The sequence below is a fragment of the Ailuropoda melanoleuca genome, chromosome 16 (genome assembly GCF_002007445.2).
Source record: "Ailuropoda melanoleuca isolate Jingjing chromosome 16, ASM200744v2, whole genome shotgun sequence".
NCBI lineage: Eukaryota > Metazoa > Chordata > Mammalia > Carnivora > Ursidae > Ailuropoda > Ailuropoda melanoleuca.
The window spans coordinates 1,147,732-1,175,334 of record NC_048233.1 but is presented as its reverse complement, the minus strand read 5'-3'; the positions used below and the strand labels follow the sequence as shown (position 1 = coordinate 1,175,334).

At 44.6% G+C, this 27,603-nt stretch overlaps 1 protein-coding gene across 3 annotated transcripts in view; it reads left to right on the top strand.

The window, feature by feature from the left end:
- The window catches only part of CACNA1C (calcium voltage-gated channel subunit alpha1 C), a 665,077-nt gene that overhangs the window by 510,751 nt on the left and 126,723 nt on the right, over nucleotides 1–27,603 (top strand). For all 3 annotated transcript variants that reach the window (XM_019793444.2, XM_034646388.1, XM_034646389.1), the window contains 3 exons: nucleotides 6,783–6,809; nucleotides 15,048–15,208; nucleotides 16,152–16,377. In XM_019793444.2, coding sequence (XP_019649003.2) covers nucleotides 6,783–6,809; nucleotides 15,048–15,208; nucleotides 16,152–16,377 — 414 coding nt within the window. The remainder of the gene's footprint in view (nucleotides 1–6,782; nucleotides 6,810–15,047; nucleotides 15,209–16,151; nucleotides 16,378–27,603) is intronic.

Genomic DNA, 27,603 nt, shown 5'->3' with positions numbered 1-27,603 from the left:
GGGAGCTGACTGGCCCAGGACTGGGCCAGGGGCACAGACGAACAATTTACACATGGACTATCACAATCACCCATCTTTGATCTTAAAAATGGAAATGAGTAGTCCCTGGGAAATGTTCACCCCCCCCCCAAAAAAAATGAAGGGAAAAAATTGTTTAACTGCTAAAAATAAGCAAACTGCTGATTCTATTACCGGCATCTCAGCAAAGTCCAAAGACTAAAGTCCTATTCTGTCAAGGATTCACATTGACCTTGGGCAGGAGACCTCCTGGAGCATTCAGGGTCTGCTCTTGGAAATGGAACCTGCTTTTCCCATTGGCTTGGTGGTGTGAGAACTGTAAACTCACCCCAGTCACTGAGAGGCACTGCATACAGAAGGCTCTGAGTAGGACCAGTCCCAAATGAAATGAGTTTCTAAATCACTCCTTCAGTGGAACAGCATCAACCCTGAAATGACTCAATAGTCTGAGCAAACCCTTTTAAAAAGATTCTCTGTAGGTAAGTCTGAACACAAGCCAGCCTTGAGAATGGTCTCTGAGAAAGGAGAAGAGAAAACAAGACTTAGGAACAGACTGGCTCTTGCAACTTCTATTTCCAGGGTACACAGGGCTTTCAGCATCACTCACTTTGACAGTGGCACCAGGGAGTCTGCACTGCAGATTTCTCGGCATCATTGGGAAGCAATTATTGTCAAAATGTTGTTAAAATACGGGGCTAATTACATTTTTAAGCAGCAGTCCAAGACTTTCCCTCTTCTCCTTTTGGAGCCATACAGAGCAAGCACTCAAGTTTTTGCAAATGGGCCCCAGCAAACCTTCTAAGTCTGTCAGGCCTTTCTGTGATCTTGACACCAAGAAGGGCTGTAGTTCTCCATGGTGGAAGACCCTGCAACTCAGGCTTTGGGGCATAGCCCAAGTTGTAAACCAGGAGGGACCAGGGAAGTTCCTCGCCCTAGGAAGTCACTTGAGAGTATATATTAGGACAGCATGGAGATCTGTTGGAAGGAGAACATGATTATCCTCCAGAGAGGGAAGCTGGCACCTATAGCATATCTGTCATTTCCTTGAGGACACATTCCGCAGGCTGGAAGAGCTTTATAGAAAGGGTCCCTCTTATCCTTATGAATATCCACATTTATGCTTCTACTCTGTGCATGTAAAATACATGGACACAGTGCCAGGATTATAATACATACTTAATAAATTATGGTCTTTCTCCATCTCTCTCCCCAGCCCCACCACACTCCTTGCCTCAGACAACCATGGGCTGACTGCCAACATTCCTGGTGGGAGAAACAGTGTGAGAACAGGCTGGGGGCTGAGACTGAGTGTGATGGGGAGGAGATAGTGAGGGGCTAGCATTTTTACAGCTAAGAGTTAAAAGACTTATATAGTCAGATGAGGTCAGGATGAGAATTTATATGTAGTGAGAAGAGCTAATGAAGATGGTCCCTGAGGAGGTGGGGGCAGAGAGAAAAAGGAACTGCAATATGATATTTTTGGGGGGAGAGGGAAGTGATGAAGAAGGAGCCATCAAAGTTTGAAGACAGAAAACAGTAAGGATGCTGAAGTAAAATTTGAAGCAAGGGTCCAACAGAGGGACCTGCAGGTACCATACAGGCAACAGGATATGGAGGTCCAAGGCTCAGCTCTGAACGGGGATGGAGCCACACACTTGAGGTTATCAGTATAAAAACTATTAATGTTAATGAGGCTATAGGATGAGGGTTGGCCAAGGGCTGAATCTCAGGAAACTGACAGAAGAATAAGAACAAGTAAGTGAAACAGATGAAGAGGTGTTAAGAGAACAGACAGCAGTGCTTGCAGGAAGGCCACGGGAGAGTTTCAAGAGAACTATTTATTCAGCAGTGTGCCCCACTTGGTGCAAAGTGATGGTGATGCGTAACAGTAGAAAAAAATTGATATCAATTGATATCATCTCACTGGAGTTTATAATCTGGTGTGGAAGTGACAGTAAGCAAGTAAATAAGTCATAGAAATAGGGTTAAGTGATAAGGAGGAAAAGTAGCTATAATGTAGGGTTAATAACAGGTTAGACTGGCAAGTTAGGAAACACTTTTTTTGAAGAATTAAATTTAAACTGAGAACTGAAGAGAGAACATACATTATTGAGGTGAAGAGTGAGGAAGAACCTTCCAGTCAAAGGCAACAGTGTGTTTCAAGGCCCTTGGATGGAAGAACTAAGAGGCCAGTATGGCTAGGCCAGAGCATGCCGGGCGGCGNGGGGGGGGGGGGGGGGGGGGGTCAGGGAGGTGAGGCTGGAGGCGGGGAATGGCCAGGTAGGCCCCTAACGATCTTTGTCTTTATCACAAGATTGTGAGAAATCACAAGAGCATGGACCTGACGAGAGAGGTTGATTGGGTTGGTTTTGCATTCTCGAAGGATCACTTGGATGTCAGGGAAAGAATGGGTAGAAGCGAGGCCAACAGGGAACGCAGTGAAACACGGTGCAGCAGCCTCGACAGCAGGTAGTGAGGTATGAGATGATGCTGGCTCAGGCTAGAGTCACACATGGAGATGAAGAAAGTGGTTGGGTTATTCATGGGTTCTGGAGCCACACTCTACAGAACTTGTTTGCTGGAGCTGGAGTCTTAATGAAGGAGAAGGGTGGGAAGGAGCCAGCATAGGGCACTTGCTTCAGAAGTGAGGCCATGGAAGGGAGAGGGGAAAATAAGAAAGTAGAAAGGGAGGCAGCAATAGCCAGTTGAGGGCTTATTTTTCATCATAGTAAACATTGGGGCAGTCTTTACAGCAGAGAAGCTGCCAGTGAAAATGGAGGTTCTAAAGATGCCGGAATGGAAATGAGTAGGTTGACTTCAGAGACACAGTTGGAGATGCTAGATTTTCACAGGAAGAAGGAGTTCCTTACCTCTGGGACTAATTAGAAGATAGAAAAAGAGACCTGGCATCAGGGGTCCTGGGGTCAAGTCCCAGTCAGCCACCAACTAGCTATGTGACCCCAACCAAAGCACTTCCCCTCTGAGTCTTGGTCTCGCCCTCTGGGACATGAAGTAGTTGGCTTGATTGTTGACTCAGGGTGCTCCTAGCAGAGGCTCAGGACTCCTGGGGGCCACTTTCATCTCTTGTACATTTGGACTTCCATGTAAGATTTCATATGAATAAAACGTCCTATAACCCAGTAAATTGCAAACCATAGATCCAGGTGACATCTAAGAATTCCTTCCAAGCTTTCAAACTCTATAGTTCTATAAAGAATATAGAATCAGATATAGGCTCTGATACAGAGAGTCAATGATAGGAGTCATACCAAATTATCTGTCATCTCATCACAGAAAGTGGGGGTTAGTTGTCCTAGGAACCTAAAGAACAGTACAGAAGATTCAAGCTAGTGAGTCACCAAGAGGTCACTAAAAGATCACTAAGCAGTACTGACATCGTAAATGGGAAGGCAGGCTCGCAAAATGATTTGACAGATTTTTTGGCAGTCTGCGTAGCCCAGAAGCACTAAAAACAAACAGTGGCGTGAACCAAGGTGGCGGTGTAGCAAGGCAGGCAAAGTACAAGTCCCAGGCTGTGTGTTGAGGACAACATCCATGTGATGCTGAGGCCAAGCAGAGAACTGGAAGTTAAGCCTAGCATTAGCCTGGGAGCCCTGGAAGGGGATGAATGATGGAGAAGACCCAGTGAGGGCAAAGATTGGTTTCAGAGCAAGAGCAGGAGGATAAATAGAGAAAGAGACTCTGGCCAGAATATGGAGCAACTGAGTTCAGCACCCAGTTGTTGAAACAGTGCTCTGTGATGACAAGGTCCATTACCCTTCTAGGAATAACAGCTGTGGACGGTGTTGAAGTTGGGGCGTCAAGGAGGTTGAGTCAGATGTGTGTTAGCCTGGATGGTGACTGCAGTGCCATCTGACTTATGTTACAGGCAAATTGGGATAATTCAGGGAGATATTTCATACTGCAGGTAGTAAACATATGGTGCTAGTTACTCTAAGAAGGGGAGAAAGGCTGAAATATAAATAAGCCCCTGAAAAGTAAGTAGTTAAGCAAAACGAAAGGAGTCTGGGGTTCGTCTCTGATTTTGAACCTTAATATCAACAGAGAAAATCATGGTTCCCCAGAAGGTTTGTCTTGGAGGCCTGGGCAGAGGAAGTATCTTGGGTTGAAGCAACTTCAGGTCCAGCCCAGTAGAATTGCTCTGTTGGTCTTGAGTGTGAGTTACTTCCTCCACCTCCTTGCCTGTCTTTGTAAGCCATTGAAAACACGAGGTAAGAGTCGTACCTCACTGGGACAATAATGAGAGAAAAAGCCAAGAAAACTTGTAAGCAAATTGTGCATGCCCCATAGGGGTTTGGAGAAGCTAGAGCTTATACTGTTCTGAGGAATCTGAACTGGTTTAAAAACCAGTAGGAAGAAGCATTTGCCACACATCAGCCAGCCCAGGGTGTGGAGTAGGGGCCATGACACCAGGCCCTCATATGCTCCCCAGTTTGCTTACTCACACAGTGAGATGGACCAGCTTTCCAAACCTTGAGCCAATGGTTACTTCCCAAGAGGTGAGTCTACTGAGCAATGGGGTCCCTTTGTTTTCATGAAATGGGGTCCTACAGTTGACTCCCACCTATATAAGGGAGTATGGAGGAATCAAGATACTTGGGCTTTACAGAGTTCTAACCTCAGCTCTCCAAGAGCTGGGATTTTCCTTTGCCTCCAGACACTTGCCACTTGAACAACACCCTCCACTTTCTTAAGTAGGGGTGCTTAAGTAATGTGGTATTTAAAAGGGGATGAACATTTCTGACCCAGTGGGCCTAAAATTATGCTCACAATCCCCTGAGATAAGCAACAACAACAAAAAATCAGTCTTCAAGTGTGGTGTCAAGGGTTATAAATCAGGACTTGTAACTAAGTGGAAAAGAAAGTCCTGCTCCATTTCCTCCTCTTCAGAATGTGCTGGAATGCCAAGAAAGGGTCCATAGTTCATGACCATGCTGGAACTAGGACTAGGACATCATTTCAAAAAGTCACCTCAGCTCTGATCCCCCTCCACGCCCACATTCCAGAGTCATTTCCCTGGAGGATATGAGTTTGGGTTTTAAGAATCCACTTTTGCTTATGACCCCCTTGGACTGAGAGAACCTTAAAGGAAAGAGCACATGGTCTGCATTGAAGGACACCCCCGAGAGGATCACTGAGACATTCCTGAGAGAAGTCCTGGGGCCAGGCCAGGCTCTGTAGACAGTCATGAGACTAAAGGCCACAGTCATCCACTTTGGCTTATGCCTAACAGCAAAGAGAGTCAAATGTCCAAAAGTAAGCCTAGTGAAGACCCTGAAGGTCCCAAGCTTAGCACGGCCCTGCAGGCGAAGAGAGGACCCCAATTCTCCATCAACCAATTAGCAGCTGGAAAACATTTGTTTCCCCCATTAAACTGTGGCTCTAAATAAAAATGCCGCCCTTGGCTCCTGGTCCCCCTCCCACACGCTTTGTTAACATGTGATTAAACACTCCAGCCCTAGCAGGCAGTCTTGGGGGTGGGAAAAGGTTATTAGCTAACGGTTCAGAGCAGTAAAGGCACTTGGTTAGGATTCTCAGTGCCCCGGAGATATAATTATCTCATGCACGATGGCTTTGCCACCTGTCACATCTTCTGGTTTAATTTTTTTTAATAAAAAATAACAAGAGAGGTTGTTTTCTTGCTCTGCGACAGAGCTCGCTTTGTGCTCACAGGCTTGCAGCGGTCTCCTCCTGAACTCTCTGCTCCTGTTTTCTGTCTGCGTCTCCCTACCAGTGTCTCCATCACTTTCTTCACCTCTAACTTGCGTTCTGTATCCAACATTTGCATGTCCCTCTGAGCGTGGTTGTTCCACCTGCAATCTCTCTTGTTCACTCCCTGAACACCAAAGCCTTTTCTGACACATTGCCTTCGATTGTTTTGTCTCAAGTGCTTACATTCCCTGACTCCTCCCTTCCTCCCTCCCTCTCTCTCTCCATTTCCCTCTCTGTCTTTCTCCTCCCTTCCTTCTCCCACGCTTCCTCCTCCTAGTCTCCCCTGGACTCTCCAACATGAACTCAGTAGCCTCGGGGCCTCCCTGAAGTCTCCTCCTTTCAGTGGACCTCCCTCCCCACATCGTGACCCTTTGAGTCACACCTGCCCTGTGCTTTTGCCCAGAAGTCCCCCCACGTCTTCAAGGCTGCATGTGACTGTCAACATCCTGGGTTTCTGTCAGGACCTGTGGCTGTTCCTTTAGGCCCAGTTGCAGCTCTCAGGCCAGGACTGTAGGGGCCTCTCAGTTCCCAGCTGGTTTCTTTCACTTATCTTCATTTCATACCCCAGCACTGGCTGGGATCCTGTTGGGACAAGAGTGGGCTCTGTGATGACATGTTCCTGCTTGTGGTTTCCAGTAAGACCTTCATATGTGCAGAGGCCTTCCTCTCTTGCATCGTTCTCCTCAAGGTGCAGCATTCCCAACACACGGCCTAACCTGACTTTGTGGGACCTGCTGGGCAGATGCTGTGTGCCACATGGCGCCCTCCCTCTCCAGGGACCACTGGTTCCACTTAGAAAATACTAGATTTGTAGACATGTCAGCTGGGCCAGCCCTCAGTTTCCATGTTCATACATATAAACACGCCAAGAGATGCTGACAAGTAGGGTTCTCTCTCTCCAGAGTCATTCTACTTCACTCCACATTTCTAGTCACGCAGGGCCATCAAACTTCTCTGGGACTACTGAACATCTTTTAAATGAAAGAATATGCGTACGTATCACTTGGTAAAGTCTGTTTTTTCTCTTTCAGCCACCGGATTTCCAAATCAAAGTTCAGGTAAGTGAATTGCATGCTCTTCTTTCCTACCGCATGCTAGCTCTTTTGGGTAGTCCAAGGCAACGCCTACAGGGTGGAGGATACAGTGAGACTGTTCTTCTAAGGAGTAAATGGCTCTCCTTTGTATTGCTACTAAGAAAAGACTTTTAGATCAGATCCCACATATAATTTAGGGATCAATATTTGTTGAATAGTCTTTGCCAGTCGTTTTGGCAAGTACCATCCCTGGGAGGTTGGGAGACCTAATGTGTCTCCATTCCTTATAAGATGAAGTCCAGTTAAAATAAATATAATGTGGACACTTGCTACTATTCTTGCCTACTTCATGTTGATGGAACACAGTAAGAGTTGAACTTTAAGGATTATGGAAAGCACAGAGGATCACGACACTGCTCTGCTTTGGAACCTTCCACAGGACCCATGGTCTTCAGCCCCATGTGTACCTTTTCAGCCCACGTCCTGCACTCCCCTGCACACACTCTTTGTGCCAACCACATGGAACTTCTTGCAGTCACCAGAATGTTCTCTGTCCTCTCAGACATCAAGGCATTTCCATATAGCCTTTCTTCTCTCCGAATCACTGTGTCCACATGTCTTCAGCTGGAGAATTCAGGTTTTTGTTAAGAACCTCAAAGGTACATCTACGTCTTTGGCCAACTCTCCAGGGAAATTACTCACCTCCTTCTACTCCCATAGTGCTTTGTTCATACCTCTGTCACAGCACTTAGTATACTACACTCCAATTACTGGCTCACAGGCCTATCTCCTTCAGTAGGCTCTGCATGCCTCAGACATATTCTTTCTAGAGAGCTTAGCTTAGTGCCTACCAGGGGTAGGCTGTCCATACATATATGTTGAATTAATGGATTTATGAAGTGAGGATATGAATTTTCCCCCACAAAGCTTGCACATGCCAAAAATATTGGTTGTTTATGTTTTGTAATTGATCTAATCTTGCTTCCCTAGCCTCACCCACTGTGTAGCAGGAGCATAAATAACACTAAATTTTAGTCAAGCTGGGTAAATGGAACCCAATACTATGTTTTAAATAGTCCCTGAAGGTAAAATGTTCAGTCTCTCATATTTCCACTTCCCCAGCTTTTCTCCAGGATGGAGTCTGGATGCATATGGGCAGGAAACTTCAAGATCCTGGGAAGTAAAGAGGGCTTGGGAGGGCTGCTCCGGGAATCCTTCTGAGTCCTCTGCCTATCTCCAGTGTCCAATGGCTAGTCTGGGCTTCTCTCTGAACTTTCAGGTCCTTCCTGGGGTACAGCAGCCCATCTGGTTTAGACATCCACTGCTGGAGTCTAAATATGCCCCCCATATTTACATTTGATCTTGAAATCTCCACCTCTGCTATCTGACCCCCAATATCTGTCAGTCATTAACTTCAGCACCTCCACACCCCATCTGAGTCCGTGGACACGTCCAGGTCCTTTACACTCCAGGAAGGAGTTATGGGGAACCCAGAGCACTATGGCGGTCTCACCTACCTACCTGCCTCTAGCTGCTGTCTCTGCACCAGCCTGGATAGAGCTCTGAGCCAAAGGATGACATTCTCCCAGCGGCCTGCATACACCCCCCCAATACTACACCCAGTAGAGGCTACCTACTCGCCTCAGCATCCCTGGGCCTCCCCATGACTATCTGGGTGTTTCTAAAGCAACCTTCTGCAACCTCTTAAGACTTGGCACCCAGGGCTGAGAATTAAGTGAGGACTCTGGTGTCTGACTTTCACCTCTATTTCTAATACTTTCTTTCTCCCATAATTCACTGGAACCAGAAAACGTAGGCCTTTCTCCCCTTCCTCTTTCTCTCAAGCCAAGACCTCCTTTACATTGAGAAATCTAGGGTCAAATCTACCAGGCCTAGCCCTTATTACATGAAAGAGAGTTCTAGAAATTTAAAAAATCCTTTCTCTCTTGATGTTGCTTGGATTTTACTGCTTTGTCTCCAGCACCTGAAGAAGTGACTATACATAATAGAGACTGAATTAATATTTGCTGAATGAATGAATGAATGGTCTTACCTCAGTAAGACAATAGGCTTACACAGACTCAAACAAAATGTCTAATTTGACAGCTAAAGCTGAAAAAGCACTCTGTGTTCCTGATAGTTACAAAGCCCCCACACAACAAAAGAAATGGATACAAAAATCCATTTGAAAATATTTCCAAAATATCATTCTCATTACATGCAAATGAATGAATCATAAATGAGCAAATGAATGAGTGAACAAATGAATGAACATGATCTGAAGAATTGGAAGAGAAACGACATCTCTGTATGCACTCTGTCTAGTAAGAGATTGCCCAGGAGACTCTGGGAACATTTTTCTATCCAGTGACCTATGGTACAATCCTTACTTTTAATAGAGAGGAACCATGCCCCCGCCTAAACCTTGGGACTCTTTGCTAAGTTTTGAGACTTAGTTCAACCTGCTATCTACTTAACCTCCTGTATTCCAGCCATTGGATCTCTGGGAAGGGTTTCTCCCTCTGCTGTTACTATTTAAGATACAACAGAAATACAGAGGAAAACTGTTTTCCCAAAAGGCGTACTACCAGTAGTTTGGCACTACCACTCAACCCATTTTCAGATGAAGATACTGAGGGTGAGAGAGGCCAAGGGTCACATGCTCACATCTGGTCGAGTCAGAACCCATACCCAGGTCCCGTATTGCTAACCACCATGCTAGCCTAGTGAAAGGTTCTTCCCAGGAATACTAACCCCTGTTTCTGCTCAGCTACTATGTCTTAAGCATAGGCCCATAGCTCTACAGCAGTGCTGTTGAATAGAAATACAATGTGAGCCACATTAGGACTTTTTAAATTTTTCTAGTAGCCACGTTAAAAAGTAAAAAGAAACAGGTGAAATTAATCTTAATATAATTCATTTAACCCAATGTATCTAAAACATTATCATTACAACATGTCGTTAATATAAAAATCACTAATGAGATATTTTACATTCATTTTTTTTTTGTTCTAAGTCTTTGAAATCCAGTGTATTTTACCCTTACAACGTGTCTTTGTTTGGACTGGCCAATTTCAAGTGCTCAAGAGCCGCATGTGGCTAGTAGCTACTGCACCAGATAGTGTGGCCCTAAAAGGTCTGAGCAGATAGCAAACAGTGGCCCTCTAGTCTAGATGCTACAGCCCACTGATGGTGTGTGTTTAAGGGATATCAAAGGCTGGCAATGGATTAAAAATGCCATAAAAATTATCAAAGTAGACCTGGAGCTGTTTCTTTCTGCTGTGAAGTTTTCCACTACAGATGCGAGAAGAATGTCTCCTTGTACTTCCTGTCTACATGACTGAAAAGCGTAGTATAGAGGTAAAATGGAGAGAGAATTTTTGCAACTCAGAAATAACCTTGTAAGCAGTGAAGAGTTGCTTTACTCTAAAAAAAGGTTCTAAAATTTGAGTTTAAAAAAAATTAAAGTATCCTGATTATTTTCTCTGTTTAACAATGACAAATAAGACAAATTGAGTTTCCAACCAGCCTATTCTTTTGCAATACTGAATGATGCAAAGTCACAGTTTACTTAAAAGAAATACTAGAAGAGAGACTTTAGGGGAAATTCAGCAAATTAATTGACTTACAATATTAGGACAATATTAGGGTATTCCTTTGGTAAGCCAAGTCTCCACTTGGAGGAAATAGTCACAATAAGGAATTTTGCAACATTTGGGGCTCACTGTTCAGAATAGGATTTAAACAGTTAAGGAACAAATGATTTAGAAAGTCTTGTGCAACTTGCAAGGATTAATCAGATAACCTGTCAATTTCCAGATCCTTACTTTATAGAGTTCTGAAGTGAATCCCATGGAGTTCTAAAATTTGGGAGAACTGTCTTGCTCTATCTTCAGTGAAATGAGCAGATGGGACAAGGCACGTATCCAAATTTGTCTACTCTCTTGTAGTCCACTCTAAGTTACTTAAGTATAATATAAAAGAATTAAATTGAATCAGTTCTCAGTTAAAGAAAAACTAGGAACTTATTCCAGCCTCTAGAAATAGTCTAGTGTGTCCACCATTTTAATGTTGTCTACTCTTCTAGATGCCTATCCAAAATCATGTGCCAAGCAAACTCTTTTAGCAGCGCTGCCCCTTCCTCACCCCCACCTTCATCCCTGGGTCACAAGAGTTCCAGGGCTCTCGAGCACTGTCTTCAGCAAGAAGTTAGTAAATCTGCATAGAGTTGTCTCTGCTCTTCTACCATTTGTCAGTCAAATGTCCCTACCATGGAAGATGGACTGCACTAAGTACTGTGGATCTATAGCAAAGTGCAAGATAGAGTCCCTTTCCCTTGAGGGTCTTATGATCTCACTGGAGAGACAAGAGCCATACGGTAAAATATGGGGAAATGGGAAACCATTTCCTCTGGGTAACCTTTGCTGGTTCCTCCACCACTGGCTAGGAGACCCTTTGGTGCACTTCTGTGGCACCTCTGCAGAGCCTGCCATGGTGCTAAGCATACTCTTTGATTGCTTAAGGGTCTTTATTGCCCACATGAGTTTTATGCAGAAAAAGACTATAGCTTTAACTGGTGAATACCTAGTACTTATCCCAGGACAAGTATTTAATAAATATTTCTTTAATATATACCTAAAATGAGTAATGCAGACATAAGTGTGGCAGGAATTCTGAGCCTGGGGAGACTAGAAAAATTCACCATGGAGAAGCTGGGACTTGAGCTGAAGCCTCAAGAATGAGCAGCGCATAGAAAGGGAAGGTCCTGGCAGTTGTGGGGACAGTCCATGGAGGTGGAAAGGTAAGAGCAAGGCCCAGACTTAGGAAGAGGTAAGGTGGATCCCAGGGTGAGTTGAGCAGAAATTTCCCATTGGACTGCAACGATATAGAATTTTGAAGTGGATTAGGCATATTCATATCCGCCCTTCTGTCCTATGTCTACATATAGGAACTTCTATTTCTAGAGTAAGTGACTTTTCTAGTTAGTATGAAGGGAACATGAATAGCAGGCAAATTTCTCCTCCCTGTTTTATCATTTAATTTCTATATCCTCCATGCATATGTAAACACACAAATAAATTTACACATTCTAATAAATCATTACATTTATTATACTGTAGGAAGCGTTGCCAGGAAACCAGTTGTCAAGCAAAGCTATATTTTGAAGAGTGGGAGGTGTATAATTATCCTTAAATACTTTCTCTGGGTAGTAATTACCCCCACCCCCACCCCAGCCCAAATCCGTGTGACTCCCCTGGCTGTGCACAGGAAGAGCACATCTGACAGCTACTACCCTGCCTCTGACAACAACTCCTTCAGGGAGTCAGGCAGTTCTAGACCCATGGGACAGGCCTGACCATGTGGCACCCCACATTCCAAACTTTGGAAAAGAGGAGCTTAATCGAGTTCTCGGTATTAAACTGACTCCAAGTCCATTTCTACATACTGTGAAGGAATGCAAACTTGATTCCTTTGGACTCTGAGTAACAATTATCCGTGATTTCTCTAACAAACGATTATATCTATTTAAAACACCCTTTGAAACTACAATGTAAGCTATTTAAGGTCAGATATGAGTTTGTCCTGAAAATTCATTTTTCAGGAGAAAAGTAGTCGTACCAAATTTCTCTATAGAATTAATAAGCACAATGACAGGAAAGAAGCAGAGTCCTGCCCTGATGAGATAAGACTCCTTAGTACCAAGAGCTAGTGAAATGCAGAGGAGACTGAGGACTGCCTACAACCCCTTATCCCAACCTTTGCCTCTCTCTTCACCCTCCCCCGTGCTGACTTTTACCCAGGGTGGTGTGTCTGGGGAGGGAAGCCTCCCTAGCACTTGGGAACCTTACTTTTCTGACCCGGATGCACTTCTTCTCTAGGTAGTGAATTAGCCTCAAGTAGCAGACAAGTGTCCCCGACAAAGGGATAGGGCTCACTGGAGATGGCATTCAAGCACCCACAATGAGCCAGGGTCAGACCAGAATAGCATTTGATTAATTCTTTCTTAACTCCCCATTCTGCAGGCCAAAAACTCAGTTATCCCTGCCGTTCCGAGGACAGAGTTCTCTTCTTAGATGTACTTCTCATGTTTCTAAGCTCATAAGAGAGATTAACAAAGGTTTGGTAACAGAATTTTCCACAGATAGCATGAAAATACAGAGTGAAAATACGGATGAAGTCAAGCTATCTCAACAGGCCATTTGGGGGTTGGATGGAGGGATCCAGGGCAGCAGGGGTCTGCATTTCTGTAAATCTAGAATACAGACCTGAATACAGATATTCATGGACTGTTGCTCTGAGATGCTGCTTTGCTCCTCCCCCTGCCTTTTTTATTACCCAAACAGGGCACTGCCTTCCAACTGCGTGCTGGGTCTCTCTATATATATGACCTGCAAGTGCCTCAAACTTATTTCCTGAGCTGAGCGCTTCATCTTTCTCCTTATAGCAACCTCCCTGCCCAGAGTACCGCTTCTCCTGTCTGCACCTATAATACTTAGAGGTCCCACTCTCTCAAACCACCCCAGCTAGAAATTTTGGCTGTCTCTTCCATACCTTTCTCTCTTACCCTGCACATCCAGTCAGACTCAAAGTCCTATTGATTCTGTCTCAAAATAATTCTGTCAACACAGTGTCCTCTTTTCCATTAATAAAGCTACTGCCTTCATCATCTCCTGCCCAGATGGCCAAAAGAGCATTTCTCATACTTCCCTTGATCTAGAAATTGTTTTGTTGGTTGTTTGGCTTTCTAAAATCAAATCCCATCATTCTCTCTCTGGAAATCCTCAGCATGGCCTCTATAGTCTCCCTCCCAAGCACCTCTCCAGCATCCTCTTCCTTCTCTCCTTTGCTGCTACTGTCAGCATTTATTGTTTGGTCAACAGACTCACCAAACATATTTTCTCTGTATCCATATAGGATGAAATTAGGGACAAGCTATAAACTCCTCCACCATAGAATTTAAAATTTTTTTTGTTTTTTTAAAATTCTTTATTTAAATTCAAGTTAGTTTACATATAGTGTATTACTAGTTTCAGAGGTAGAATTTAGTGATTCATCAGTTGCATAGAACACCCAGTGCTCATTCCATCATGTGCCCTCCTTAATGCCCATCGCCCAATTACCCCATCCCCCCACCCACCTCCCCTCTAGCAACCCTCGGTTTGTTTCCTAGAATTAAGAGTCTCTAATTTTAAAATTTGAGTGATTCCTTGGGATCATCTAGCTTAATGGTTCTTAACCATGGTTACAGATTAGACCACCTGGGGAGCTTTAAAAACTACCAGCCCCCAGAGAATCAGATTTAGTTGATTTGTAGTTGGAGCCTGGGTACTGGGGAGGGTTGATGGTTATTTTTTAAGCTTCCCCTGGTAATTTTATGTACAGCCAGGTTTGAGAATCATTGACCTAAGTCCCTAACCAAGAGACCAAAGGAACAGTATATGGACCAAGGCCGAGCTTTCAGGGGACCATGTGCTGCATGAACTTATATACAGAGATGTGTGTATGTGTGGGTATGCTCGTTTTTTCTGAGCAAAGAATCTAAACATTCATGAGATTCTCAAAACGTTCCATAACCCCATAAAAACAAAGAACCTCTGATCCAAATTCTCCTGTTACACCTTACAGATGAGGCAGCATCTGGGCAAGAGACTGGGCTGGGGGGAAAACCAAGTCTGGCTCTGCCACTGTGTGATATTCATCAAGGTACTCAACCTCTGTGGCCCTTAGATTTCTCCTCCTCAAAATCAGAGTAACACCTGCTTTGCTGGGTTATTTAAAGAATTAAAGAGAAGGCATGAGAAGTGTCTAGTATGGTAACAGGCATGGATGAGGTTTCATTAATGGTAACCATTACTAGTCCTACCGCTACCATCACTACTAATAATACTCTTAATTTGTGTGATACAATTTTGAATAATGTCATTATTATAAAATAAAAATACATATTTATACCAGATATGTTATATGGTATTTTATCAATCCCTACAACAACCCTGTAAGTTTGGCCTATTCCTGTTTTACAAATAGGAGAACCAAAGCTTAGAAGGGTCAGGGCCACACCCAAGACCGTGCAAGTAAGTGGCAGAACCCAGTTAACTTGACAGGAAGCTTAGCTGCTTGCCACCAGATTGTACTGCTCTGCTGAGGCCAAGTCCATTAAGGGGAGAAAGGAAACCAGTATGGTGCCTTTCAGATTGGAAGAACACTGCATTTCACAACCCCCTCTGCCCCGCCTTCCTTGTCTCCTTGCTCCTCTTCCAGCCGCTACTGGCGCCGCTGGAATCGGTTCTGCAGAAGAAAGTGTCGTGCCGCAGTCAAGTCTAATGTCTTCTACTGGCTTGTGATCTTCCTGGTGTTCCTCAACACTCTCACCATTGCCTCGGAACACTACAACCAGCCCCACTGGCTCACGGAGGTGCAAGGTGAGAGGCAGCCCCAAGCGCCATCCTTCTTTACTCTTGCTAACTCAGCCCTGAATCCAGGGAGTGAATAGTTACAGCCACAAGGTTGACAGGAAAGCCGCCAGTGTCCCTGGCTCTTGGCAGGGGCCATGCTGGGGACACCAAGGGCCTGACAGCTCGCAAGCCCCATAGTAAAATGCACAACCTCATTCTAAACACATGTGGCTCACCTGGCTGGGCGCACACGGTCTGCCTGCCCCAACAGTGGCTATTGGGTCCAGGTGACAAGGACACATGCTCTCCCTGGTTTGGCTATCTCAGACCCTTGGCGGCCAACTTCTCTGAACAGATTTTCAATACTGCGGGCCTCACTGTAGCCTGCAGGTGGGCCTGCCAGAACATGTGTGGATAATGTGAGCAAAAAGCCAGGAAGGAGGACAGTAGTGGCCTGAGCATGAGGAGCTGTCCTCCATGGGCAGTTAGTACCCACCACCATTCCCTGGAGCCCTAGAAGAGGACCTCCCTAACCAGTGCCTCAGCTCCACTCCCAGGGAGTCTGGCAGACACGGTGGCTGCATTCCAGAACCCTGGGTGGTGGACAGTCTCCCATTGCAGAGGGTGGACTCAGGTGGCCTGGCTCCCCCTTTCAGCTGATGGATTTGGACAGAGTACTCACCTCTCAGAACTGCACTCCTGATCTCTGAAAAAGCAGCCGGGGGCAGTAAAGAAGGTCGGCACACAAAGCCTTTGATGCATATGATTATAACTAGATACCCCTTTCCTGGCAAGTTGGCCCCCAGTTGCTCTGTTCTGGCCGAAACATAGGGGAGAGGTGTTCTGGCTGGCAAGGGAGCGTCTGGGCTTTTTTTCCAGTGCTGATAATTACTACTTTCTTTCCCCTCCTCCCCGCCTCCCTCCTATCATCCCCATGTTGGGATGCCGCCCCCTCGCCTTAACACACCAGACACGGCCAACAAGGCGCTACTGGCCCTTTTCACTGCGGAGATGCTGCTGAAGATGTACAGCCTGGGCCTGCAGGCCTACTTCGTGTCCCTCTTCAACCGCTTCGACTGTTTCATCGTGTGTGGTGGCATCCTGGAGACCATCCTGGTGGAGACCAAGATCATGTCTCCCTTGGGCATCTCTGTGTTGAGATGTGTCCGGCTACTGCGGATATTTAAAATCACAAGGTATTTGGTTTCTCATTTCTCTTCAGACCTGGGACTCCGGGAGAGGTTCTTTCAGAAGGCAAGGAGGTAGAAAGGCCTGGGTGGAAGAGTAGCTGCTATTTCTTGAAAGGTCTCTCCTTGGCTCATATATGATGGAGGGGAATTTTTCTTCATTTAGATGGTATATCATTTAGAAATTCCTTTGGCTGCTGATACCAGAGACAACTCAGTGGCACAGGCAAATTTGGGATTTGTTCAGTTACACAGAAGAAGTGAAGAGGTGGGCAACCCAGGTGGCTTCAAGAAGGCATCATGGACCCAGTCCCCTTGTGTCCTTTGCTTTGACAGCCTTAGGACTGCTCTCCACTCCCAGGGTCATGAGGTGGCTTTCAGAGAATGATCCATCATGTTTGAATCAAGGCAAGGAGAAGAGAAGTGGTGAGGGACCAAAGGGGGCACCCATCCTGGCTGAGTCAGCCCCTTCCAGAGCTCTTCTAGACATCTCACCAAAGGCTCTGTTGGCCACCCAACTGTTACAGAGACTGAGCAATGTGGTCTTCTTGCTGTGCCTGTGTTGCCGAAAATGCAGTCAGGATTCCTTAACTGGAGAAGGATGATGGCTATTGTGCCACAGATGGTTCTTACCCCTCCTTCCACACATTCACCCCCTCTCCATCTGCCTCTCCATCTGCCCACCCAAAGACTGCAGGCTCCCCAACTCTCCAGGTCAAGCCATGATTGTCATGAAGAGGACAAGCGCAGGCGGGGGCAGGGGAGCAGGCAGCATGCTCTACAACAGTAATTTTCAACCATGTTGAGACCCATTTGGGGTGGTGAAATCAATTGATTGGATCACAGCCATCATTTTTAGACAGCTTTATTGAGATATAATTCACATACTATATAATTCACCCCTTTAAAGTGTACAATTCAGTGTTTTTCTATATATTCACAGAGTTTTGCAACCATTACAATTTAGTTTTGGAACAATTTCACCACCCTAAAAAGAAAGCCACACCCACTCCTCATTTACCCCACTTTCCTTCCCATTGGAAACCACTAATTTACTTTCTATCTCTATAGATTTACCTGTTCTTGGCAATTTCTATAAATGAAATCAGGCAGTATAAAGTGTTTTGTGACTGGGCTTCTTTCATTCAGCATAATGGTTTCAAGATTCACTCATTCTGTGGCATGTGTCAGTACTTTATTCCTGTTTGTGGCTAAATAATATTCCATTGTACAGATATATATTGCATTTGTTCATTCATTCATCAGCTGATGGACATTCAGTTTACCTCTACCTCTTGGCTACTAAGAATAATGCTGCTGTGAATGTTCAAGTTTGTATGGATGTATATTTAAATTTCTCTTGGATATATACCTAGGAATAGAATTTCTAGATCATTTGATAACTCTACTTTTAAGATTTTGAGGAACTGCCCAATTGTTTTCCAAAGAGACTATGCCATTGCATTCCCACTGGTGATATATATGGGTTCCAATTTCTTCACATTCTCATTTTCAACGAAGGAATGAAATAGAATAGGAAAATAACAGAAGGCCTCACATGTTCATAAAAATCTTTGGGACATATATATGAGTAGCAGTATAATATGTATTTCTCACTGTGGGTTGTGGTCAGCCTTGAAGGAATATGTCAGAAACATGGTAGGGAGGGGGCTCAAACTCTGCTCCCCAGAGGTACAAGCCTCCTCTCCAGAAGAGTCTCTGCTTTAGGAGCCAAACTGATAATAGGGGCACTAGTTGGATTGGATTGGATTGTGTTGGGGAGAAAAGGGAACGGGGTTGGTATCCTTCATTCGAAGACCTGGAAGTAACCACACCCTGCTCAGTGTGTTCTGAACGTGGCTGAGTGAGTGGTCACGGCTTGCAAAGCTGCCCCTGCTTTGCTGTTCTGCTCACAGATCTCTCAGCAGCCCCCCAGCACATACTCATGCCTGCGGTGCTATCAAGGGTCAAGGGTCAAGTGAGAGAAGCCATTTAAAGAGCTCAGTTCAGTGCCAGGCCCAGGGACCCTCAAAAACCAGAGAGCTTATTATTAATCTAATTATTATCACTGTTGTTACTTGGAGGAGGGAGAGGAGGAGCGCTGAGAGCCATCTAAACACATACACAGTCTCTTACTTCTTTTTCTCTCCCATGTTCATACTGCGCATCAAGCTCCAAGAGATAGGGCAAAGGGGGTGTGGTATGAACTGAACCCAGGAGAAGTTTAGAGTCTGGCTGGGGCGATGGAGTTTGGGTTCATGAAACCATTGAAAGAAAATCTAAGACAGAATAAAATGAGCCGGCAAATGTTGGGATGCAGGGAATACATGGTATGGGAAGTCAGGAACAGGAGAGTCCCTGGGGAAGATTTAATGTCACAGATGGACTCTGAGGACACGCAGAATTTAAACCCACAAGTGTAACACTCCTAAGCAAACACCTCTCTTCCCCTCACACCAGAAAAAGCTCTTTCTGAGTGCCCTGAATATCTTGGCATTACAGAAAATCCTTGGTTTGTAGTAAAAGTAGTAGAAATATAGTAACAATTATTGTTAACATGCATCAGGATTTACTCTGTGCAAATAGTGTGGCCCGACTGCTTTCAATTGATTCACCCTCACAATTAATTACCTGTAAGAGAGAGTCAGAGCAGGGCACCATTATCATTATTCCCATTTTACAGATGAGAAAACTGTGGTTTAGAGACTTCGCTTGCCCAGGCCGCACAAAGTGCTCAGGAGTGAAGCCAGGATTAAATAGGAAGTCTATCTGTCTGACCTCAGGTTTCGTGCTCCTAACCATGATGGTGAACTGTGGAGTTGACCACTAAACTGTCTTGCTGTCTTTGTCCCAGAGACTCAACTTAAAGGATTTTTACAAGTTGATGCTTGGTGTTATTCGCTGATCCTACGTGTTCTTCCTTGGGTCTGGTAAAAGCTATTTTTAACTTGGAGTTTTCAGAGCCTCCTAAATAATTCTCAAAAGTCTGTGTGTTTGCGGGTTTGTTTTTGCTTTTGTTTTTTAGATTCCTATAGAAAAGAATTCTTGCTCCTAGATATTGTCATAGTGTCTTGAAGATACTTGACAGTCATTCTATTTTTAATCAATGATTTATCTATTTCTAAGCTAAAACTATTGCTAAGAAACCATTTTTTAAAATCTGTCTTTGTGGAGAGCTTTCTGTAGTCCCTCCACGAGAAAGATTGGTGATATTTTCAGATCTCTATAAAGTCTATAAACAGAATAATTTAATTATCTAATTGGAAGTTACTTTGGCAAAGGCCATCATCTTCCTGTTTGCAAGCCTCCAACCCCTCTGGGGGCTTTTGGAAAACAACATAGAGACTATAACTATGTGGGGAATCCCATCCTCCCTCTAACCTTGTCTCCAATATACTCCAGTGACCAAGAAAATGCCTAAAATATGGGCTGGGAGTGGACATCATGGTCCCTAGAGATTGGTGATCTGTGCATGGTTCTACCATCAAGCAAACATATTTCTCGCTCTTCTTTTAAAACCTCATGGAGAATACTTTGTAATATCTCACCACTTGCATGTTGAAGAAGCATTTTTTACAATGCATTCTGAACCAGTAATTGTGATTCTCAAACCTAGTTGAACTTATTAAGAGAGCTCCTGAAGGATTCCCACCTCTAGAGATTTTGACCAGCAACTTCTAGTGAGTTCCATGCTCATAGTCCAGTGACCTCAGTTTGAGAAACACTGGCCTAATTTCCTGGTGCTGTCCTTTGTCCACTTCCCTGTCTTAAAATATGGACCTTCATATACCATTGGAAACCTTGATTCTTTCATCTACACTCTCTACTGTAGCCCCCAACCATGTTAAGATCATATTTTTAATAGTTCTTGACTGGAAAAACATAGAATGATGATAAAGAACTGTGAATTCAGCAAAGTTTTTAAATTATTTGAATTTTATTAGTTCTTATACACCTATGCACATTTGAAAAGTGGTAATGTACACACAAGACAGGCTATTTATTTAGAGTGCTGTAATGCATGGTGTATCCATGGATTCATGGATCCCTTTCTATAATTCCAAGTTTCCCTTCCCTCACCCAGGATCTACAGTCTGAGTTTGGAATACTGACCTAGACCAAGAGTCCTCCATAATGAGGTCAAGACACAATGGTATGTCCAGAGCAATTGAGCAGTGTGTAGCAAGTAATTTGTTATTATAGGAGCTGAAATACCAAAGTTTATGAACAGTTTCTTTTCCAAAAAAATAAATACAAAAAAATTCAATACTGTTCCTGTGATACCCACACTCTCGGTCATTTGCATTCCCAAGTACTTTTATGAATGGGCAAGAATGGGCTGGACTTACCACGCTTCATGCTGCCTGAAGTCTTCAGTATATGACAAATATGAATATGGTATATGATGAAAATGAATTATTGGCATGCTTATTATTTTGTGTTTTGTCAAAATCCGAGAATGCTTTAGCGAGTATACTGTGTATATGAATATCATCCATCCTATATGTCTCATTAAAAAAAAAGACTGGGAACCCTGCACTGGGCTGTAAATCAGTTGATTCCTGAGTGTTAATAATATTAGGAGTGGTAAATTATGGATTAGAGAAGGCAAGATTCTTGTCTCAGTGAGAACAGAGAGGCATCCAAGTGGCCAAAATCTTTGTCAAATTTGGGTACATTACCCATGCCAGTGGGCCTTCCAGCCATGCCATAGATTGGGTTCTTTCTCCTGTTTTGAGGTTTTACAGGGCTCTTGAATGTTGCCAGTTTTTAATATCAAGTATGTCTACTCTTTGTCAGCCCAGTCTGACTTATCATTCTACAAGGAGGGAGGAAGACCGTTACACTAAATCTGGACGTGATTCCAATTTACTAATCACACCTCATTTTTTATACAGTTGGTTTTTAAAGGCACTGAAATCCCTCCAGCCCTTGCTGTTTTCTCTCTTAAACCTTAAATCCCTTTCTTTCTCCTACTGCTCCTCCCCTGTGGCTCCCTTCCCAGGCCCTGAAATGTGAGTTTGGGCTGACTCAGCACAGACAGCTTTACTGGTGAATCATGATCACATATGGGCTCCATAGAGCCCCAAGGTGAGAGCCTTTTGCAAATTCTCTGGGCTCTAAATGTCTCCATTTCAATTGCCAGAGTCTGGCCACGAGTATCAGATCCAACCCTACACCAGCCCCACCCTCCCCACTCCAGCTCTCCTCTTCTTAGGGCACCATGGAAGCTCTGAGCTTCTTAAGGACCATTATTAAAGAGATATGTTTGGCATCTGCCCAGTTTCCAGGCCAGGGTCTATGGAGAAGGCAGCTCAGACTCAAGAGCCTGCTCACTGATGTCAGCATGAAGGGTGGTTATTCTCTGGGATGGTGACTGGTTGGTATCATCTACTGGGGATTAAGAAGACACAGGTGAGGATGACTTGAATGTTCTCCCTCCCTAACCCTGACACATCTGATGCAAGGGCTCACTAGCAGAACTGAGCAGCTCTGTGGTCCAGGAGCTCAGGGGAGCACAATCCCAAGGCAATCCGAAGGTCAAGACCAGACAGCCTTGCCAGCCTGACCGGGTTACAATCCCCCCAGTAGGTTTCTTTCTCAATGTGACCAAGACCTCTGATGCAAACAGAGAAGATGAGACCTTTGAACTTGTTATCCAAGGTAGGGTTTGACTCTAAAGTAAAACACATAAAATGTGAATTCTCCTAGAATGGAGGGAACAGAGGTAGGTATCAGCCAGAACTAAATTGGTAAATTTGGCTTTGGGCCCCTGGCTGTCCGAGACCCTGACCATAATATTATAGAATTCTCTGTTTGACTCTTCCTGGACCAGCATATGCCTAGTTCTGCCTCCCATCACACTAAACCCTCCAGGTTCTACTGTGTCTTATAGAACCAGGGGCCAACTTTACTGAAGGACTAGTCCTTGCATGCCCACCTTGGATACCTGTGTAGCTGGCACAGGGAGAGGTGAGGGCAAAACTGAGCTTCCTTCCTGAATGCGCCTTCTGTGCTTCCCTCAGTGAACTTACGTGATCTGCATTCCTCCTCCCTCCCTTAGGAATGCTGTATAGAAGCCTCATATTGCACAGATTTGCCACGGGAAATTTGCTTTATAGATTCTCTATCAACAATAGATCACTGCCACCAGCACTGAAAGGAGTTTTGTGGTTTTTTGGGGGTGGGGTGGGGTGGGGTGGGGGGTTACCCCTCAGGACAAGAAGAGTTGGGACAGATATAAATTTAGTTATGAACCTCTCTGGAACAGAGAGGAAGTGGGGTGAAGCATTTACAAAGCACCCTAAAGCTATTGGTACTGTTATTAAGAAGATCTTTTATTTTTAGCAAGCTCAATGATCTGCTCCATACCTAGAATGTAAAGGACCTGGGCCCTGAGCTATTTGAAGCAAATGTTCACAGGATGAAATTTCCAGCCCAAGCAAGGCTCAGGTCACTTTCTGCCATTGAAGATGCAGGAGAAGTCCACGGGGCCCAAACAGACTTAACGCAGGAAGAATGAGGGGGATACGGTACGCCTGCACAGATGGTGGTCATTTAAGCCAAGAGAGACAGAGGGGAAAGGTGACCAAAGTGAAGCCATAGTCAACAAGTGAGAGAATAAGAAAACTCTCACAGGCACCTTACTTAAAGAGAGAACAGTGGGCTGGTTTGGATGGGGGATGAGGAGGGCAAAGACACACTTTGGAGAGAATGATTCAGAGCCGCAGGAGAATTGAAAAGTTGACCTCAAGGGTGACCGTGGCCAGTGGAGTGTCAGGGAATGGTGGGGTGGGGGAGGGGGGTCTTGGAAGTTGGGCATGTGCATCTGGGCCTGCGAATCCCCAAATACAGAATGGAGACCTCTGTGGATATGGATGCCTGTGTATGCTGTTCGGAAGACAAGTACTTCATTTTCCTGTTTCTCTAAGAGGCCCAAGACATTACTTTGTTATGCTGCTGCTCGCTTTCCTCCAAAACTCGCTCTTTTATGTGTGTGTGTGAATGTATGTGCTTCATGTTTTTAATTGATGAGGATAAAAGCCTCAGTTGATTGCTAATATGTGGTTAACCCTTTTAGTTTTTATGCTTGATAGCTAATATATCTAAAAAGGAGAGTGTTTCTGGGACCTGAGGCATCATCTGATCTTCCTGCCGTAGCGCTAACAGCCTCCCAGAATCAGACTGACAGTAAGGAGGAGAGAGCTTCAGGAGCTGCAAGGCTGCCAGCATTTCATTCCAATGCTATTTCATGTCACCCTGTCCAGAGGCTGCCACCTGTCACCTACAAATCTCATTGATATCAGTGGTAATGAGGCCCCCGCCCTATCTCCCGCTATCAGCCAAGGCATGCCAGGCTCCAAAATCTAGCTCTTCTCTGAACCCTAATAGTGTTCTTTGCCACAACATCAGGACAACAATCCCTTTGTCTCAGTCCTTTAGAGAGCACATAAAACATCTCCAACCATGTGCACATTAGGGGTGGACACTTCTGTTCAGCAAGCTGTATGCCCCTCATCATGCCAGGCCACTGGCACCAGCTCTACTCCCTTAATTCTGCTCAAGGAACAGAAAGTCCAAGTGGCAAGCCAGCCATGGGACAGACTCTACCTTGCTCCTGCTGAACAGGAAGCAACTGGAAATCAGAGGCAAAAAGCATCAACAGCCATTTGTTTCTTTGTCTTTACTGTGTCGTAACTGCGTGACTGGTCCTCAATGCTATCTTTTCAGCCTGGGTGTTTTTCATGAGAAGTGTACCTGGTTGTATCCATGTACCTGGTTGTAATTTGTCTCTTAAAGGCTAGTTCAAGCCCTCGAACCCACAGCCATTGGTTTTGAGCCACTGGCATGGGAGTCCTTCCATAAGGGAGACACATGCCCAGAGCTCTTTGGGAAATACTAGCACAAGGATCTCAAAGCCATAGCAACCCTGTTTTCTGTAGAGCAATTGATACATAATCACTTTCTTTTTTTGTTGTTGAGGTATAATTGACATATAACATTATATTAGTTTCAGGTCTACATAATTATTCACTATTTGTGTACATCACACCGTGATCACCACAATAAATCTAGTTAACATCCATCACCATATATAATTCCAAATTTGTGGATCTATGTGTGATGAGTACTTTGAAGATTTACTCTTGGCAGCTTTCAAACATGCAGCACAGTATTATTAACTATAGTCATCATGCTGTACCTGACATCCCCAGGACTTATTTATAACNTGACATCCCCAGGACTTGGAAGTTTCTACCTTTGGACCCCCTTCACCCATTTTGCACACACCCCCAACCCCCTGCCTTTGGCAACCATCTGTCTATTCCTTCGGTACATAATAGTTTGACTTAGGCAGTGGTGACTCTGCCTATGAATTTAGGGAAGCTCTAGGCAAAGAAATGATGTGGAAGAGGTGCAAAGTATGTTTGACTCCAGTACGTGTGTGAGAGGTCCCACCACCGTCCCACCCCTGCTCCCACCTCACACACACATGTCCCCTTGCTTTTCCCTCCAGTACATACAAAAATGTCACATTCATAGTAAGATTCGTTCATTCAACAAAATAGTCATTGATTACTTCCTTGGAAGAGCCACTGCTCGAAGCACTAAGGATATGAACAAAGCAGGCAAACTCCCTGCTCGCATGAACCTTACATTCTGGTGGCAAGTGGTGATGAGTATATTAAAAGCAGGAATAGGAGATAGAATGAGGCCAGGGGGGACCGCTGTGATGACGGGACATTTGAGCAGAACCCCGCAGGCCTGAAGAAGCCACACAGAGTTCTGGGAGACATCTTTGCAGACAGCAGAAAAATGGCGACCAGAGCAAGAGTATACATGGAGGCTGAGGGGACAGTTGAGGACCTGTGGGCTGAAGCAAAAGGGGGAGGGAGAGTGGGAGGAGATGAGGTCATGGAGGCAGGAGGAGCTGATCCTGCGTGATCTGTTAAGCCTTCCATTGGGAAGATTTGAGGGCTTGAAGCAGCGTTGACTTGGTGTGACTTACAGTTTAAAAGGGCCTCCTGCCACAGGGGTGTGGAGTGCGTAGATGATTGTGTGCCTCCCACCACATGGCATCAGGAAATATGAAATAGAAGTTTATCTCATTATTGGTGATTCTAAGTGTAGAGACTTGGTTAAGGGGATGCCTGCCAGATTTCTCCACTGTTAAGGTACCCTTTCTCTTTGTGATTAAAAAGTAACCTATGGAGTGATACTTTGAGAGTGTATGAACACCCTGCTGGCCAATAACCTTTCACCTGATGGTTTTAGCGTCTGTAATGATCTTCACCTGAATTAGTTGCTGCTACAGAAGGATGATCTTCTAATTCTATCATTCATCATTCATTCCTTCATATTATCCGTTTGACATATTCTGTAAAGGAAACCTCGTCCTCCTTTTTTAAATATCTGTGGATTTAGATTGTTTTTTCAATGTATTATAATTCATTACTCTCAATTTAAAAAAAAAGTATGGTGCATTTGAGGGCTTTTCACCTTAGATGTATGTGACATGGAGAGGGGCTGCAGGGAGCAAGTGTCAGAGCAGGGCAACCTGTCAGGAGGCAGAAATCAAGCTGGGAGGTTACTGGCTTGGCTGGTGACAGAGTTGTGGGAAGTGGCCAGAATCAGGCTTTGCTTGGAAGGTGGGGATACAGAGCTTGCTGATGTTGGGGGTTGGGGTATGAGAGAGATGTGAAGGGTAACTGCACGGGTTGTGTCTTGAGCCACAAACTGCAGTTGTCACTTACTAAGGGAGATGATGGGGTAGAAGTTGTGTCATTCCACAAATCTCACGTTGTGAGCCCACCACTGGTTGACCAAGAGAAGTGCAGACTTTCCTTGGATAACTGGAGGGACATGAGGAACCATGAGAAGAGTCCTCACTTTTAGTCAAACGGTCTGCCCCATGGCTGGCCCCTCTGACCATTATAGCCCTCACCCCTGCTCCACGAGTCGGCTCCTCTGGTCACTCACTATCTGCCATCTTTCGTGCCCAACATTTCCAAAGAGTTCTCCTCCACTGGATGACTCATTTTGTTTCTCTACCACAGCCTCCATGTTCCCAGAACCCTGGACACTCTGAGGGACTTCTCCCACATCCCCTTCCCTCTCTGCTTCCTGGCTGCTCTGTCCAGTCTGGACACAGGCTCCCCATAGGGTGCCTGTGGCTGTCAGATACCTCTGAACCTCAGCTGTGAGCCTGATTCAAGTCATTTCCCTCATGTCCATGCACCTCATGAAAATTAAGACTTCAACCTTCTATGGCCATAAAGACTTCTCCAGAATATTCCGTGACAGTTGAACACACAGAAGATCTCTAAGGGGCTCTGTGACCTTAATCCATATGCAGACACTCTCCCCTCTGATAGAGCTGGAAATTTGCATTATAAATATGCTCTAAAGTTACTGGTTCCTAAACACCAGTCTACCAACATGTGTTGGAGTTGTTGCATGAGAATCACTCAAGCCCCAACACCGGAGATTATGATTTCATGGTTCCAGGGTGAGGCCTAGGAATTGGTGTTTGGAAAATGACCAAACTCCTTAGCAGTTTCCTCTCCAGCCAGGTGTGGGAACACTGCTTTAAATGTCAGAGGGGCAGGTATTCTAGCCCCAGAGAGGTTCTCTTTTTGCTTTAAGCAGAACAAATATGAAAAATGTCATTGGTATTTTGATTGGGATAGCATTGAAACTGTAGATTGCTCTGGGTAGCATGGACATTTTAACTATATTAATTCTTCCGATCCATGAGCATGGAATATTTTTCCATCTTTTTGTGTCTTCTTCAATGTCTTTCAAGAGTGATTTGTAGTTTCTAGAATATAGATCCTTTACGTCTCTGGTTAAGTTATCCAAGGTAACGTATGATTTTTGGTGCTATTGTAAATGGGATGGATTCCCTAATTTCTCTTTCTTCAGTCTCATCGTTCGTGTATAGAAATGCAACTGATTTCTGAGCATTGATTTTGTATCTCGCCACATTACTGAATTGCTCTATAACTTCTAATAGTTTGGGAGTGGATTCTTTTGGGTTTTCCATATAGAGTATCATGTCATCTGCAAAGAGAGACAGTTTGACTTCTTCTTTGCCGATTTGGATATATTTTATCCCTTTTTGTTGCCTTATTGATGTTGCAAGGACTTCTAGTACTATGTTGAATAATAATGGCGAGAGTGGGCATCCTTGTCGTGTTCCTGATCTCAAGGGAAAGGCTTCCAGCTTTTCCG